General features: G+C 37.1%; 1 protein-coding gene across 1 annotated transcript in view; it reads right to left on the bottom strand.

Annotated features, from left to right (window-relative positions):
- LOC150094416 (uncharacterized) overlaps positions 1–12,967 on the bottom strand; it is a 46,980-nt gene extending 34,013 nt beyond the window's left edge. The window contains exon 1 of the mRNA XM_090412468.1: positions 12,858–12,967. Within this exon, the coding sequence (XP_090268594.1) occupies positions 12,858–12,962 (105 nt within the window). The 5' untranslated portion in view covers positions 12,963–12,967. The remainder of the gene's footprint in view (positions 1–12,857) is intronic.
- Positions 12,968–13,245: the final 278 nt, after the last annotated feature.

Here is a 13,245-nt window from a genome sequence, read left to right as displayed (position 1 = left end):
TGTTTGAAATCTCCACTTCTACACGACACTTCCTATGAACCACCCTAGTTGTCTGCAGCAAGAATACGGAATCATGTGCATCGCCATACCTCGAGTTATACCATTTACATAATGAGTTTATCTGCCAATCGACCTGCATCACGTGTTCAAAAAAGCTTTAACAGCAAACCAACAATGCTCGGTGGCACGTGACTGTAGTGACAAGGGTGAGTTTTGCATGTAATTTCATGCCCGCTGGCCACGATAATTGAAAGTAAAGAACATTAAGCTCCTAAGCAATGATTATTTGGTTAAATGATTCTTCTTGTGGTGTATGATTTGCTTCATTAACTACTTTGAGGAGCACTTTTCTGGCCAATGATTCTAATTAGCGTAGTGGTTTTACCACAGATAACGGAAACTTAAATTTGATTTTGGGAAAAATCCTACTTGGTAACCGTAAAGATTGTTCAATGTTCCATTCGATGCGGTTATAAGGTAGATAAGCATAAAAATACTGTCTACTGTAAAAGATTGGACATTACTTAAGCCAAATACATGTTAATAGTTTGTTTTTACATTAATTTAATTGAATATATTTTACTATAATATGGGTTAAGCAAAGCTAAACTTTAATAGCGATGACTTATCATTTAAACAAGTGGGTATGAAGGACACTTGAATATTATGGAAATGCAAATCGAAATTGTGTTATAAAAATGTTTCCATTGCCCTACAGTGATTCAAACTTAGATCTCTCCAGCCTCTGAGTAAATATCGCACAACACGATCTTCCGTTTGCGTTGTGCGATATTCATTCAGACTAAAAGATTATTTTTTTGTGGCATTGAGCTTTCTTGTGGGCATACGTTTTGGAGTAGGGCAGGAATGAGAGAATATTATCATAGTAGCAATAATATGATCGAATATTGTTGTGTCATATCATAATTCTAATTAAATTCACGAGGCTTTTGACCACAGTTTGAATCTGAAAACACACAAACAAACTTTGTTGTTGTTACTGGCTGAGGCTGGAGAAGTTTAATAACTAAACTAATAGAAACACGAAGAGAAGATATACCGTGGTTTAAAAATAAACTGTGAAGTAACTTGAAAATTAACAGGTGCTACGGGGAAGGGAAGCACTAGGAGGAAAAAAAAAAAAAAAAAACCTGTTCAGTTATGCTGGCTTCTAGTTTCAATGCATTCAAGTCTTCAAGAAGGTGATCTGGAAAAATGAATCTTTTTTTTTTTTTCTTCTCGGATAACTTTCCGACTGTTCAAGTAGGAAAGTTCTCATCATTAAAACACTGTTAATTATGTGTCGAACCCATCACTTCACTTCCTTCAAGACTTTCCATTTATCATTCTTATAACTATAAGAATGATAAATGTCCTTATCCTTATAAGGATTGGCTTAAAAGGGCGAAGCAAGAATGCTTTTCATATTCCCCGTTATCTGTAGAGGACAGTGTAGGGATAAGGTGTTATTGAGCTATTAAGGCTCTAATCATGGCAGGAGGGTAACAGCAATAGCCGAGCCTCAGTTAGAACTTCGTTGGCTACAGCATTGCCGCCCATTACCCTCCAAGCGTATTAATCACCGACTGTTTAAGTAAAGGTGAACTCAAAAAAATTCGGACGATCTCTAGGCCACTCCATAGTGGGCGAAAGACCGTCCATATCTCAGCGTTGATTCCACTCAGTGACGGGCTCCCCCACTACCTAGCAGAACCACTCAAATTCGGAATTCGGAAGAAAATCATTCACCGACAAAGCCCCTCATCGGGCCGTGCCGAAAAACACCTCCCCCGGAGACCGAATGCTTCCCTTAAGGCAAAAACCTTAAGAGAGCGAACTCAAAACTCTCGAATCCCAGCGCCCAAAGGGGTAACAGCAACAGCCGAACCTCAGTTAAACTTCATTGGTACAGCATTGCCATCCGTTACCCTCCAAGAGCATTGGATTGAATGAATCAATCACCGCATCTCACGGTCGATTAATCACATTTCAAAAATAATAAATGGAAAATACTTCAAAAAAAAAAAAAAGGTAGGGGAAGAAAGTACTCAATAAGTTAGGAATAAAATTAAAATTGCTTATTAGATATTGAATTAATAGCAATGAAAAAGAATGCAAATAGGTTATATATTCAACGATGTTTTTAAATTGACAGTTAAGAAATAAAGCTGGACATTATTTCAACCTTTATAATGCTTGGACTAAGGCTGAGTTACACATATTATTATACACACTGTTTATCTAATAAATTGACTAATCAATGCCTGTTTCTGATTTTAATGTAAGCTGCCACCACCACCACAAGGGAATCCATACTGCAATCAGATTCACTTTGGTCGAAGTGCCTTGTTTATCCTATTTGATTTACTAATGCGCGAGCTTCATTTATCACTGGTTCTATTTATCACGCAGAATGAAATGCGTTATAGAAATATTAAAATTAATGAAAAGTGTCCAATGGCTGACCATAGAATGTAGGTATAATTTATTAATGTGAATCGCTTTCATATACACGCAGTGCATATCATTAACATCAGGAGAATTATTTGGTAATTACTGGACAAAGTTATTGATATAATGGAGTCCGCTATCAGTACAACCATTTTGCATTTCAACGCTTAATCATCGTTCGTTTAATATTACCAACTCTAAGCTAAGATTCTTTTTATGGAAACGTTGCTAATGATGGGCTGAATTCATAACGAGTTTTACTACGTTAATAAAATCACCATAATTTATCTCTACGTAAACTCATTGTATACTATTAACTATTGTAGTTGCAGATTCGTATTAGAGTTGGTTTTTCCATTATGACGTCATCAGCGCCACCTATATCCCTAACAATTTGCCACCACTGAATCCAAAATATTAGTGACCACTACAATATACATTTATCAGAACTGTTTTAATTACTTTACGCTTGATTCTTGCCCCTCAATAACTAAGAGGCCCTACAGATGTTGTCGAACAAGTAGTTGAGTAGAAGGAAAGGCTTTTTGAGCTAAGATTTAAAAGGGGGATAATCCAGAGCACCTTTCACTCCTCACGCTTTGTTTCTTAATTTATAGCCGTATGTCTTCAAGCGCCTGTATAGGGCAAACGGGCGTAGCTATCTGGAAGGGTAAAATATGATTTATCAAGGGAGGGGGGGGAGAAGTCTTTGAATAAGACAAGAGAATTCAGAAAGACGTATGTACAACGTCTTGTGTTTTAAGAACTTCTTTTTTTTGCTCCAGCGGTTTTCAGAAAACCGGACTCACAAGGGTACATATCAAGTTTTTTTTTTTTTTTCGTTCATTTCCTCTCTGCTGTAATATATGAGGCAACCCTTGAGCACTGGCGATCTAGTTATGTTGGCAACATGCCTAAGCAGTCTTGTGATAAGTTCCTATCTGGACCCAGATTTTCTTTTATGATGCTGGGGACATAATAGATAACCATTGACAGCTTAGAACTCACAATAAGAGGAAATAAAATCGATGTAGAGGTTTTTTCTTTTTTTTTTTCTTCTCTTACCTTTTTTTTCATACTGGGTTTGAAAGGGAAAAGCGCCTTGGTTATATCTCCGGAAAGTCACTACATACTTGTAAAGTCCAAACATCTCCGATACCTGCACATGCTAGCGGACAGTGCTATAGGCGATGCTATTTTTGCAATTGACTTGGAGAGAAAGCTATTTCAGTTCTGTGGGGGGGGGGGGGAGAATACGTATTCCTCATTACTGAAAAGTAAACAGGCATTTAAAAACAAATGCCATAATGATAATTTAGGAAGATAAGATACATAAAACTCAATAAAAAAATTCAATTTGTGGCCAGGTTGGCCGAGTGGTTAGCATATCCTCTCTACAACCAACATGTCGCGGGTTCGAATCTCGCCTTGGGCACCACCGTTGTTTGTTATTATCTTTAAGTGGGAAATGAACCTCATTGCTTGGTATGAGACCCCCCCCCCCGCATTGAAGACTTGAAAACTTCCATATTTGGTCTTCTCTAGAGGGGACTGTGTAAAAATATTTAAAAAATAGAAAAAAAAATAATAAAGCATTAATAAATATAGAAAATATCTTTATCCCAACCACGGTAAGAATGTGCCCTAAGTTTAGAAAAACTTTTCATGGGTGGGAACCACATAAAAAATGCCTGACACCGAGATATTCTTTTTTTTTTTTTTTTTTTTTTTCTTTATTTTCCTCTTCCTACTTGCTCTGTCAGCATTTTGAAGATCGAGAGGATCAACCTTCACTATTAACATTTCTAGCGATAACTAAAATGATTTCGTCTAGTCTTTTCAACCCCTCAAAAAACAGACAAACCGGCCATAAAAAACCCACAATTAACAGCCATAACACACACTTGTCTTTTAGCCCGTGTTGCTTTGTCCACAAATCCAAAATAACCTAATCTAACCTTCGTCTAGTGCTTTAAATGAGATGTATAAAGCATGCGACCGGAACATCTCTTCATATTCGGATTAAGGCGATTAAATAATGAAATTCGACTAATCATGAAATTATTATGACTAATCATGAAAGATCAAGGAATAGGCCACTTGGCTTAAAATACATGATCGGAAGAAAAAAAAAAAAAAACTAATTTCATTTTACATAAATCTCAGTAAACTCAACTGTTTCAGCTTATTTATTCTATAAAAATACTAACTCTTATTTTATAATTTTAATTAATTTGATTTAACAGCAAATCCAGCATTTTACGCAAGCTACTCGGTCCTTCCATGCATTTCTAACTTCCAATAATCTTCTTTCTTTCCCTTCCTCCCCCCCCCCCCCTTCAACATCTGAATATTGGTTTAAAATACATCAAACGACTTGTACACTTTCCTCATTATTTTATTATCAGTTCTTACCCCCCCCACCCCTTCAACTCCATTTCTTTCCCTTTTTTTCCCTATACTTAAACCCGTTCTTTCATTTTCTTTTTATTTCTCTTCATGTCTTCCATATGTTGTTAACGTTTCAGTAATGTTTAATTTTTTCATTATACATTGCTAATATTTCCCCTCACCCCTGCTTTCCCCCATCAGTATGGGGAAGAGGGGGATTATTATAGGCATTTATACCAAGGTTGGAGAGGAAATCGTGAGGCCGTACTTGGAGTCCAGTTTAGTTAAACAATTATAGGAAGCACTAAAAGGGCTAATGCGAGTGTTCCAACCTACACTATCAGATATCGTCTTGACCCAGTTCGAGGCTATTTAGCTGGCCAACTGGCTAACTTTTCTTTGGCCTAAATAGGGGAATGCTTTTCCTCGCTTTACATAGCCCGAGGGTATGTAGATCCCACACGCTACCAGGTAGGGTTATTACCCGTAATTGATCTCTCTCTGCCACCTAACAGCCGACTATCTGCACATTGCAGGGTGAATTTAGACACGAGAACAAATCTTGTAAACGACAGTTCAACTTAAAATTATGGTAAAATGTCTTCTACAAGCAGAACTTTCATTAGCGACGTTAGATTCTGAAAAAACTCCGTATCATTCCATCCTAGTAACCTTCTAAGTCAGAAGTGCAGGTAAAATGCAATACTTCTTTTAACAGTAATTCTACAAGCAGGTTATGCAGTGAAACTAACACTCCTGGCTGCATAACCTGTAAGTGTGATGCCAGCGGTTATGATTGCTTCAGGCAGACTTGAATGAGAGCTACGCAAAATCACCCGGACATTGTGCGTAAGCAGAACAAGACCATATTCGGATACATTAGATAGATATTGATTTTTCATCCTTTACAACTATACCTTCTTTAATAGATTAAACAAAACCTTGTCATTCTAATACTTCCACTGATGAACATTTTGTGGAGTTTTAGTTATTATATGATTAAAACGAGTTCGCTTGTTTTAGATGCTCATTACGTTTATCATCTACAGTACATTTCTTCCCGTTTTAGTGAGCGCCACCTATCGACAAAATGTAAAAACCAAAATTCCATCGGTCGCATGATCATTATCCAATGTACACTTTAACATTATCAGAAAGAAATAAGATTGTATTTTATATTTGGATTAGTCTTATTTTAGATAGATAAATTCTTCTTAATTTTAAAATAAAACATTTAAAATTATTTATATTTATCCTTTATAGCCATGATTGTTATCACAATTGATATATAGAACGACCGATGCTTAGTAGAGGTGATCGCGGTTGTGTTTGGATTTTTCTGTCGACAAAATTTTTGAAATCACCCAACTGACGATCTCCCCTTACCAACCCTCAGCTCTAACATTCTGTTGATACAAACACGACACAATCAGGTATTTCTAGAATCGGTTTGTCCGTATGACGGAGCAGACATTCGGTTTAAAAACGTCAAAGGATCATTTAAAATATTCCCCATGAGCAATCTTGGAAGGAACTTCTATAAAGAAAATATTTTTGAGCCAATTATGTCTGCAGTTCATACCAAAAAACAGGTAAATAGGCACTTAATATTCACTGCCACGCAAACAATGTATTTTCAGGTACAGGAACTTCTCTTCATTGACACGTGTAAGAGGAAGAATCACCGGCTATGAATAGAGTGGGAAGTTTTTATTGAGTGGTATTTTGAATATCAGGTCTCGTCTCGCGAGAAACTTGTTCCCTGATTGAAGGGATATTTAAAAGCACGGATTTGTTTATTGACGTCATGCTTTATAAATAAGTTGCATCGTTTACTTGTTGGATAATTCGGTTTTCAAGAAGTAGACGTTTATTTATTTTTTTTTTTCTTTACCTAGGAGTGTTTTAATGGGGAAAATAATTGCTTTGTTTATTAGACGCTTGCGTAGATCTAAGCAGTGAAGCATTTCAGAGCGCTGACAGGAAAATGGACAATAAAAAGCGCGCGAGTGTAACGTATATTAAATTGTCATTCAGTGATGATTTTTATTTTATTATTCTGAGATGTTTCTTTCCTCTCTGCTTTATACGCATATTTTTTTTTAAACTAGTAACGTAATGTAATTAGAATAATCCTTATGGTTATTATATATCACTGAATTTTCCGTCACTAGATGTCACTGTCTTAGGAGCAACGCACCTCTTAGCTAGCTAATTTTTTTTTAATAAAAAAAAAACTTGGACAATATTTGTGACGTAAGTTGAATTAAACAAATCCTCATTATTAAAAGAGGAAATTGTTGCCATGGAAACATCTTCATCTATCTAGTGACGGTAAAACGCAAATATTCACGGATACATTCCTAAGAATAGGAATCTATCATCTCCACGCGGGCTGCTCCCAAGTAGGCCTATGCAATTTCAAATCCGTACAGATGCATAAAATCATAAGTGATCATGCCCAGTAGAATGGTTCCGATCTTGCTCATTTATTAGGGTAGTTTTTACTGAAGATTATTTCAAATTATGGTACTAAAGAAAAAGGACTTCGTATAGAGTAGAATGTGTTGATCGTATGATGACGTCAAGGAAACTGAAGTGCAGTTGCAATGACGTCACACTCCGTGCAAGACACATTGTTATATGATCAGTGACGCTATGCCATTTAGATTACGAAAATAATGTTACTGCATCACAAGTGTTTCTGTTTTAGTGAGTCAGTTCACCGAGTTGCTTAGCGCAATTAGGAGGAGGATGCCCAACTTAGGGTTTGGAAATACCAGGTTCGAATCCCGACGTTTAGGGATGTCCGAGTGAGCTAGCCAGTTTCATGCGAGTGTAACTGAGTTTTCCGAAAGCAAATTAGACCAATCCCTTAGCATCTAGACCTATGTCTAAAGAAATAAAAAAAAATCTATTACTCAAAGTGTCGTATGGAAAAAGAATACACAACATACATCTACTAACTGTAACGCGTATAGCTTACAATGCGAGTTCACTGTCCACAATCGAATAACTAACACAACTACCAAACTGTAATTTCAGCCTTGCACATTTCAACAATTTTAACCATTCTCCTTTTACACGTTGTAAACTTGTACAAGAGTTAGAAGACTTGACATAATCATACAATTAGCTAAATAGCAACAAGAAAAATCTGCTGGGAAAGTACATCTGTAGAGGGGCAACGTCGGTTAGAACAAAGTTGGGGAGGGGGGGGGGAAGAAGAGACTTTTGTATCCGCTTACGACTCTTATCTGAAGAGAAGATCACTCACATGTCACGCTAACACAGATCACTAACGTCTAACGAATGCTATCGGAACTTATAATCTCTCTGTCGTACCGCAGTTAGTAAGAAAAGTCAAGTAAGAAAAGATACTTAAACCCATTTACACGTTGGACAAAGCGTGTTTGCTCCCATTTTTTTTTCTTTAATAATTTTTACATGATATAAGTCATACAGGTTTCAAGTGATTCCCGTCTCTTTTTTTATGGGGGGGGGGTGGCGAATGGTTTTATTTATGACAATGTCGATTACGAAAGTTACTTCTTAAAAGGGAGTATTAAAATGCTACTGCTAATGACCAAAATAATAATAAAAAAAGTAGTTTTACACATGAATTAGAATCACTTCTGATAGAATTTTACACCCCAATTAGCCATTTTTTGAATAGCCTTAATACATTAAACCAAATCACGAAAAAAGATGGCATAAATTATTTTATGTCATTTCTTGAGACGTGTTCTCACTTCCCGAAGGTGTGTGATAATTTCTTCGTTCACTTCCCGATTTCTTCGAGTCTATCCTTCCCTTTGTATATCAAAATTCTATCTCAAGCATTCTTTATTTCTTGCTGATAATTTTGTAATCATCTTAATGCGAATATTACGTATTTATTTTTTCTCCGAACTGTTGCGAATTATTTTCGTATCACCATGACTGTGCGACAAACAACAAGCGTTAAATTTTATTGCAATTTGGTCTGTTAGAGGTACATTAAATTGACAAACAAATCTTGCTTCTAGTTCGATATATGTGATATTTATTGAGGAATAATGTTACTGGATGATGCACCATATTGGAGCATCATTCTTAAATAATCAAGACCATTCTTTCTCATCTGAAAAAATGTATCAAAAGATCAGTTAAACTGCAGAACTTCGTGTGATCAAGAATTTTCTGCGCAGACGCAAAACCTAAATTTAACTGATTTCTTCCACTGCTGTTATGTGAAATAATCCCAGGATCGTTCTCCCAAGTGGATTTCATTTGTCCATCATAAAACGACCCCCGTCACCCATTAGCGTTAAATATAGCTGTAGCACTTGAGTACCGACAGTTTCTTTCCATGCCACCATTATCCCTTTAGCGCATCGAAGAGATACGCCTCACTTATTGAAATCTTAATGGACTCTCTTACGTTTAAAATCTTTATCTCGCTACCAATTAACCGAGAATTAATTAGGCCCCAATTAATCAACCATTTTACGACGCGTACATTACTCGCTTTTTATTATCGGAAGTCTTCCCGATTAAAACATCAAGATAAACAGAATGTCCCCCCTTAAGGCAAAAGGGACGGCAAACTATTGTTAGAACCAACTTTTACAGTTTATGTTCCTTTAGTTTTAAGCACCATCACTCGTAGAATCCTTAAAGTGGTTTGTGTTCTTATTTTTAGCGTTTACGCACCGGCGCGCACAGTTTAATATTTTTTTTTTCTTTCTTCTTATAGTAGGAAGAGGTTTTATTAAGGTTGTTATACTTCAAATAAATAGTACTACTCGATTCTGATTATTTGCCGTAACCTTAATTACATTGTCACGTGACGACCTAGGAAAAGGTTGTCCATGGTTCGCTTTACATGAAATAAGCTTTACTTAGCCGCTGGTTGAGTGTTGCCTCTTAATTTCTTTCTTATTGCTTTAAGTTGACTTCAAGAAAGTCTCGGAGTGCATGGTTAAGTAGGTGATATGTCGTCATGTGTAAAGAAGCCACTCATTTTTTTTTTTTTTTTTTTTTTTTTTAATGTTGGCTCGTTATTTTTAGAATTCGCTTTATTTCCCTTTCAGATTGTTTTGAAGAATTCCCCGGGTAATAACGTGTAATGGATGGAAACTGCATTGTGTGTTGTAATCGTACGTGATTTATCTTATAAATTAAAATAGATCGTGGACGTTGAGATGCATCAGATAAAAATCTCTTTATGTGCCTCCCACCAACGAAAGATTTTGTAAACCAATAGCACATTCGTACGGAGGAAAAAGAATGATTTTTTTTTTTCTATTTGATTTTTACATGGTCCTTAAACTCTGCTCACGCGATCAAGCACGAAACGTTTTAGCCGCTTCAGGCCTCCAATAACCGGCACGATGATCTTCACCCTTCCCTGACTGATTTTCCCTTTCAGTCGTTTCGGACCGTAAGTGATTTTGTTGGCTTGCCCATAAAGCATTCCAAGTGAGATTTTTTACAGGGTAGTTCACGATTACTGACTTCGCACAACACGGAGTTCAAAATCCAAACCATAGGATCCATTGGAAAAAGACCAAACTTCTACACAGATCTTTATATAAACACGAACGCCCTACGTCACAAACCCAGTTTGAACCGTAATGACGTTCTTACTATCTCTAAACTGTGGGAAATTGTCATCCTAAATTGCGTACAATAATTTATATATGTTATCTCATTTTAATGAATTTTTTTCCTCCAGATATATTTTAATTTAATTCTTATAACACGCTACTGCACGCCTATTGGGATTCCATTGTAAGCATGCGCCCTAACTATGTTATTCCTAGTATTGTTTGAATTAACTGTACTGACGATGTCCCAAGATACTTAGGATGACATATTTACTTAATAAAACTTATTACTGCGGTTATTACGTGCGTATGTATAGTCATCAATGCTCCACAGGTTTCGTTATACAACAAAGTATTCATGACTGTAATCCATGTGTGTTCACAGAACCGGTTCCTGTTCTGAGGGGACGAAAAACCCGACTTTCCGGGTGGGAAAAAAAAACCCTACCTCCGTATTGAGACCGGTTAACTCACCTTCCGTCGAAAGAGACCAGATAAAGGTTCGTCACGTCACTGACGGAAATCGAACCCAGGTCTTTCCGACCGAAGGGCTTCGTCTATACTGACTGAGCTACGGAGGCTCCCCCCAACACCACTAAAGTTAATCACAGACATCAACGCCCAGAGCAGGATTCGAACCCTCAGCTTGTTGGTTGGAGGACGAATATGCTAACCACTCAGCCAGCCAGACCGCCACATTTTCATCTCAAACATTTGTAATATTATTTGAGTGCTACGTTTTGCGAAATATATCAGCAAATATTTTCACAAAACAAATATTTAACTGATACAAGCTTTGCGACATCTCTCCTTTTGATAATACCAACATCTGTTTACTTTCCCCATCTAAACCAGTTATATAATTAGCGGTAGTAAACTCAAACATATATTCAAGCCAGAGGCATGCAGAAATAACAAAACTACATTTCAGTCATATAAATATATTTTTGACAAATCATAAGCATCCTATCGAAGAATTCCGTATCGAGGAGCGAACGTAGCGTTTCATCCGCATTTCCTCCCAAGGTCTCGTACTCTTCAAACAACTTTGGCTTATTCTAACGGATGCACACCGTACAAAAAGGATTTTCTGTTAACGGGTGTCCATATGGGCAATTTCATTACAATTTATGACATCCTGTTATTCGCAAACAATGTGCGGTTAGTAAAAAAATCATCACAAGAGGTTATGCTGTTGTCATGGACGAGCTAAGCTACAGGCCAATGAGCAGAAGATGCACCATCTGTGAAAAGTGGTCCATCTGATAGCGAACCAATAGTAGAGAAATGCTAAGACAAGTGGTCAAAGTAAAGGATTGTATTAGAATAAAGAGAAGATGGATTGAACGTCATGGGACTCGGTGCTGTGGCTGAGAACGAAGGATAACGTTGCAGCTGGAGCTACTGAAATTTAAAAAATAAAATTTCAAGATGGCGGCTGCCATTTAAAAAAAAAAAAAACATTATCCGCTAAAATGGCACTTTATTATAATCAGATTACGTCTCGTATGGTTAGCAGATTGTTATTATAGTAATTTTTTGTACCTCGAGAGAAAAACAAGTAGTAAAAGCAGATGCGATCTGTAAAAAGAAAAAAGTTGTGCTCAAGTGATAAAAAAAATTCTAATTCTATGATGCATAAATAAATTTTAGATTGGAATAATATTTCCGCCATCTTTTTGTTCCCGTTAATAATTGTGGATAATACATAGTACAAAATTTACACGACCTTCTCCATTGATCGCCTACTTATTATTATTATTATTATTATTATATAAGCCAAAACCTAAATCGTGCAAGATCCAGTTAGAACCAAACTGACATAAATTTGTCACTTTCATTTATACAGCGAGTTCACGTGTATTGCTTTGTTTACTCGCGCTGACGTCATCGTTTGGCCATTGTTGTCCTCAAACTTTTAACAATCGACCTACACACACGCACGTTTTTATTTGCTCGAGTTGCTGTACTTGAAACAACCTTCCATTGTTTATTTCGAGTGTTGTTTTTTTTTTTTTAAAAAAAAAAAGATAAAAAAAGTGAACTAAAAATAATTGTTATTTAAAAGCATAATACCACGAGTCTATATTTGTCACTTTTCAGATAACATAAACGTCACATTTCAAACATATCAACACTTGCTAGAAAACTTCCTCTACTATTGCTATTATCACTCAAGGACCAACCCATCTAAGACGAGATGCTCATGTGTCACCGAGAAACCATTAACTTCACCGTTTAATTACGCTTTCAAGGTGACATTCCGAAAGACACTCTCGTCTACAGAGGCTGCAAAGACACCTTCGTATCTGTCCACAGCTGCTCATAATCGCAACGATTTATTACCGACCAAATCAAAAGAAAACATCGGGCGACATCTTAAACTAACCGCACATCGTCAAAGACACAAATACGAATACTCACATCATGGAAATCCGCCATGTCAGAGGTCATCGCTGCGATACGTAATCCACTGTTCGTACAAGAGTCCGGAGGGACGCAGTTGAGCACTGCCGTACCCGTCGACATGGGAGTTTTTCGGACACTTCGAGTACCGCACACCTGTCCCACAGAACGTGTAGCAGGTCACAAATCTGAGCCCCCTTAAACTTCAGTCCCCATTTGCGGACCAGCGGGTGTATTCCTGGCGTGGAGTCCACACATTCAGGACTGCGTTAAACCCCTTGCAGTGGAACTGTCCAGCGTTTCTCTGGCTGCCTGCGTCTTACTCAAGTCCCTGCCCAAGCTCACCTGTACTACTGTACCTGGGACGCTATGCTTACCTGCTTTCATTAGCGTGTCCTAAATAGAC

Source organism: Typopeltis vanoorti, chromosome 22, assembly GCF_054136105.1.
Source record: "Typopeltis vanoorti isolate ZY-2024b chromosome 22, IOZ_Tvanoo_1.0, whole genome shotgun sequence".
NCBI lineage: Eukaryota > Metazoa > Arthropoda > Arachnida > Uropygi > Thelyphonidae > Typopeltis > Typopeltis vanoorti.
The sequence above is the reverse complement of the archived record's forward strand: the minus strand, read 5'-3'. Positions and strand labels throughout refer to the sequence as shown.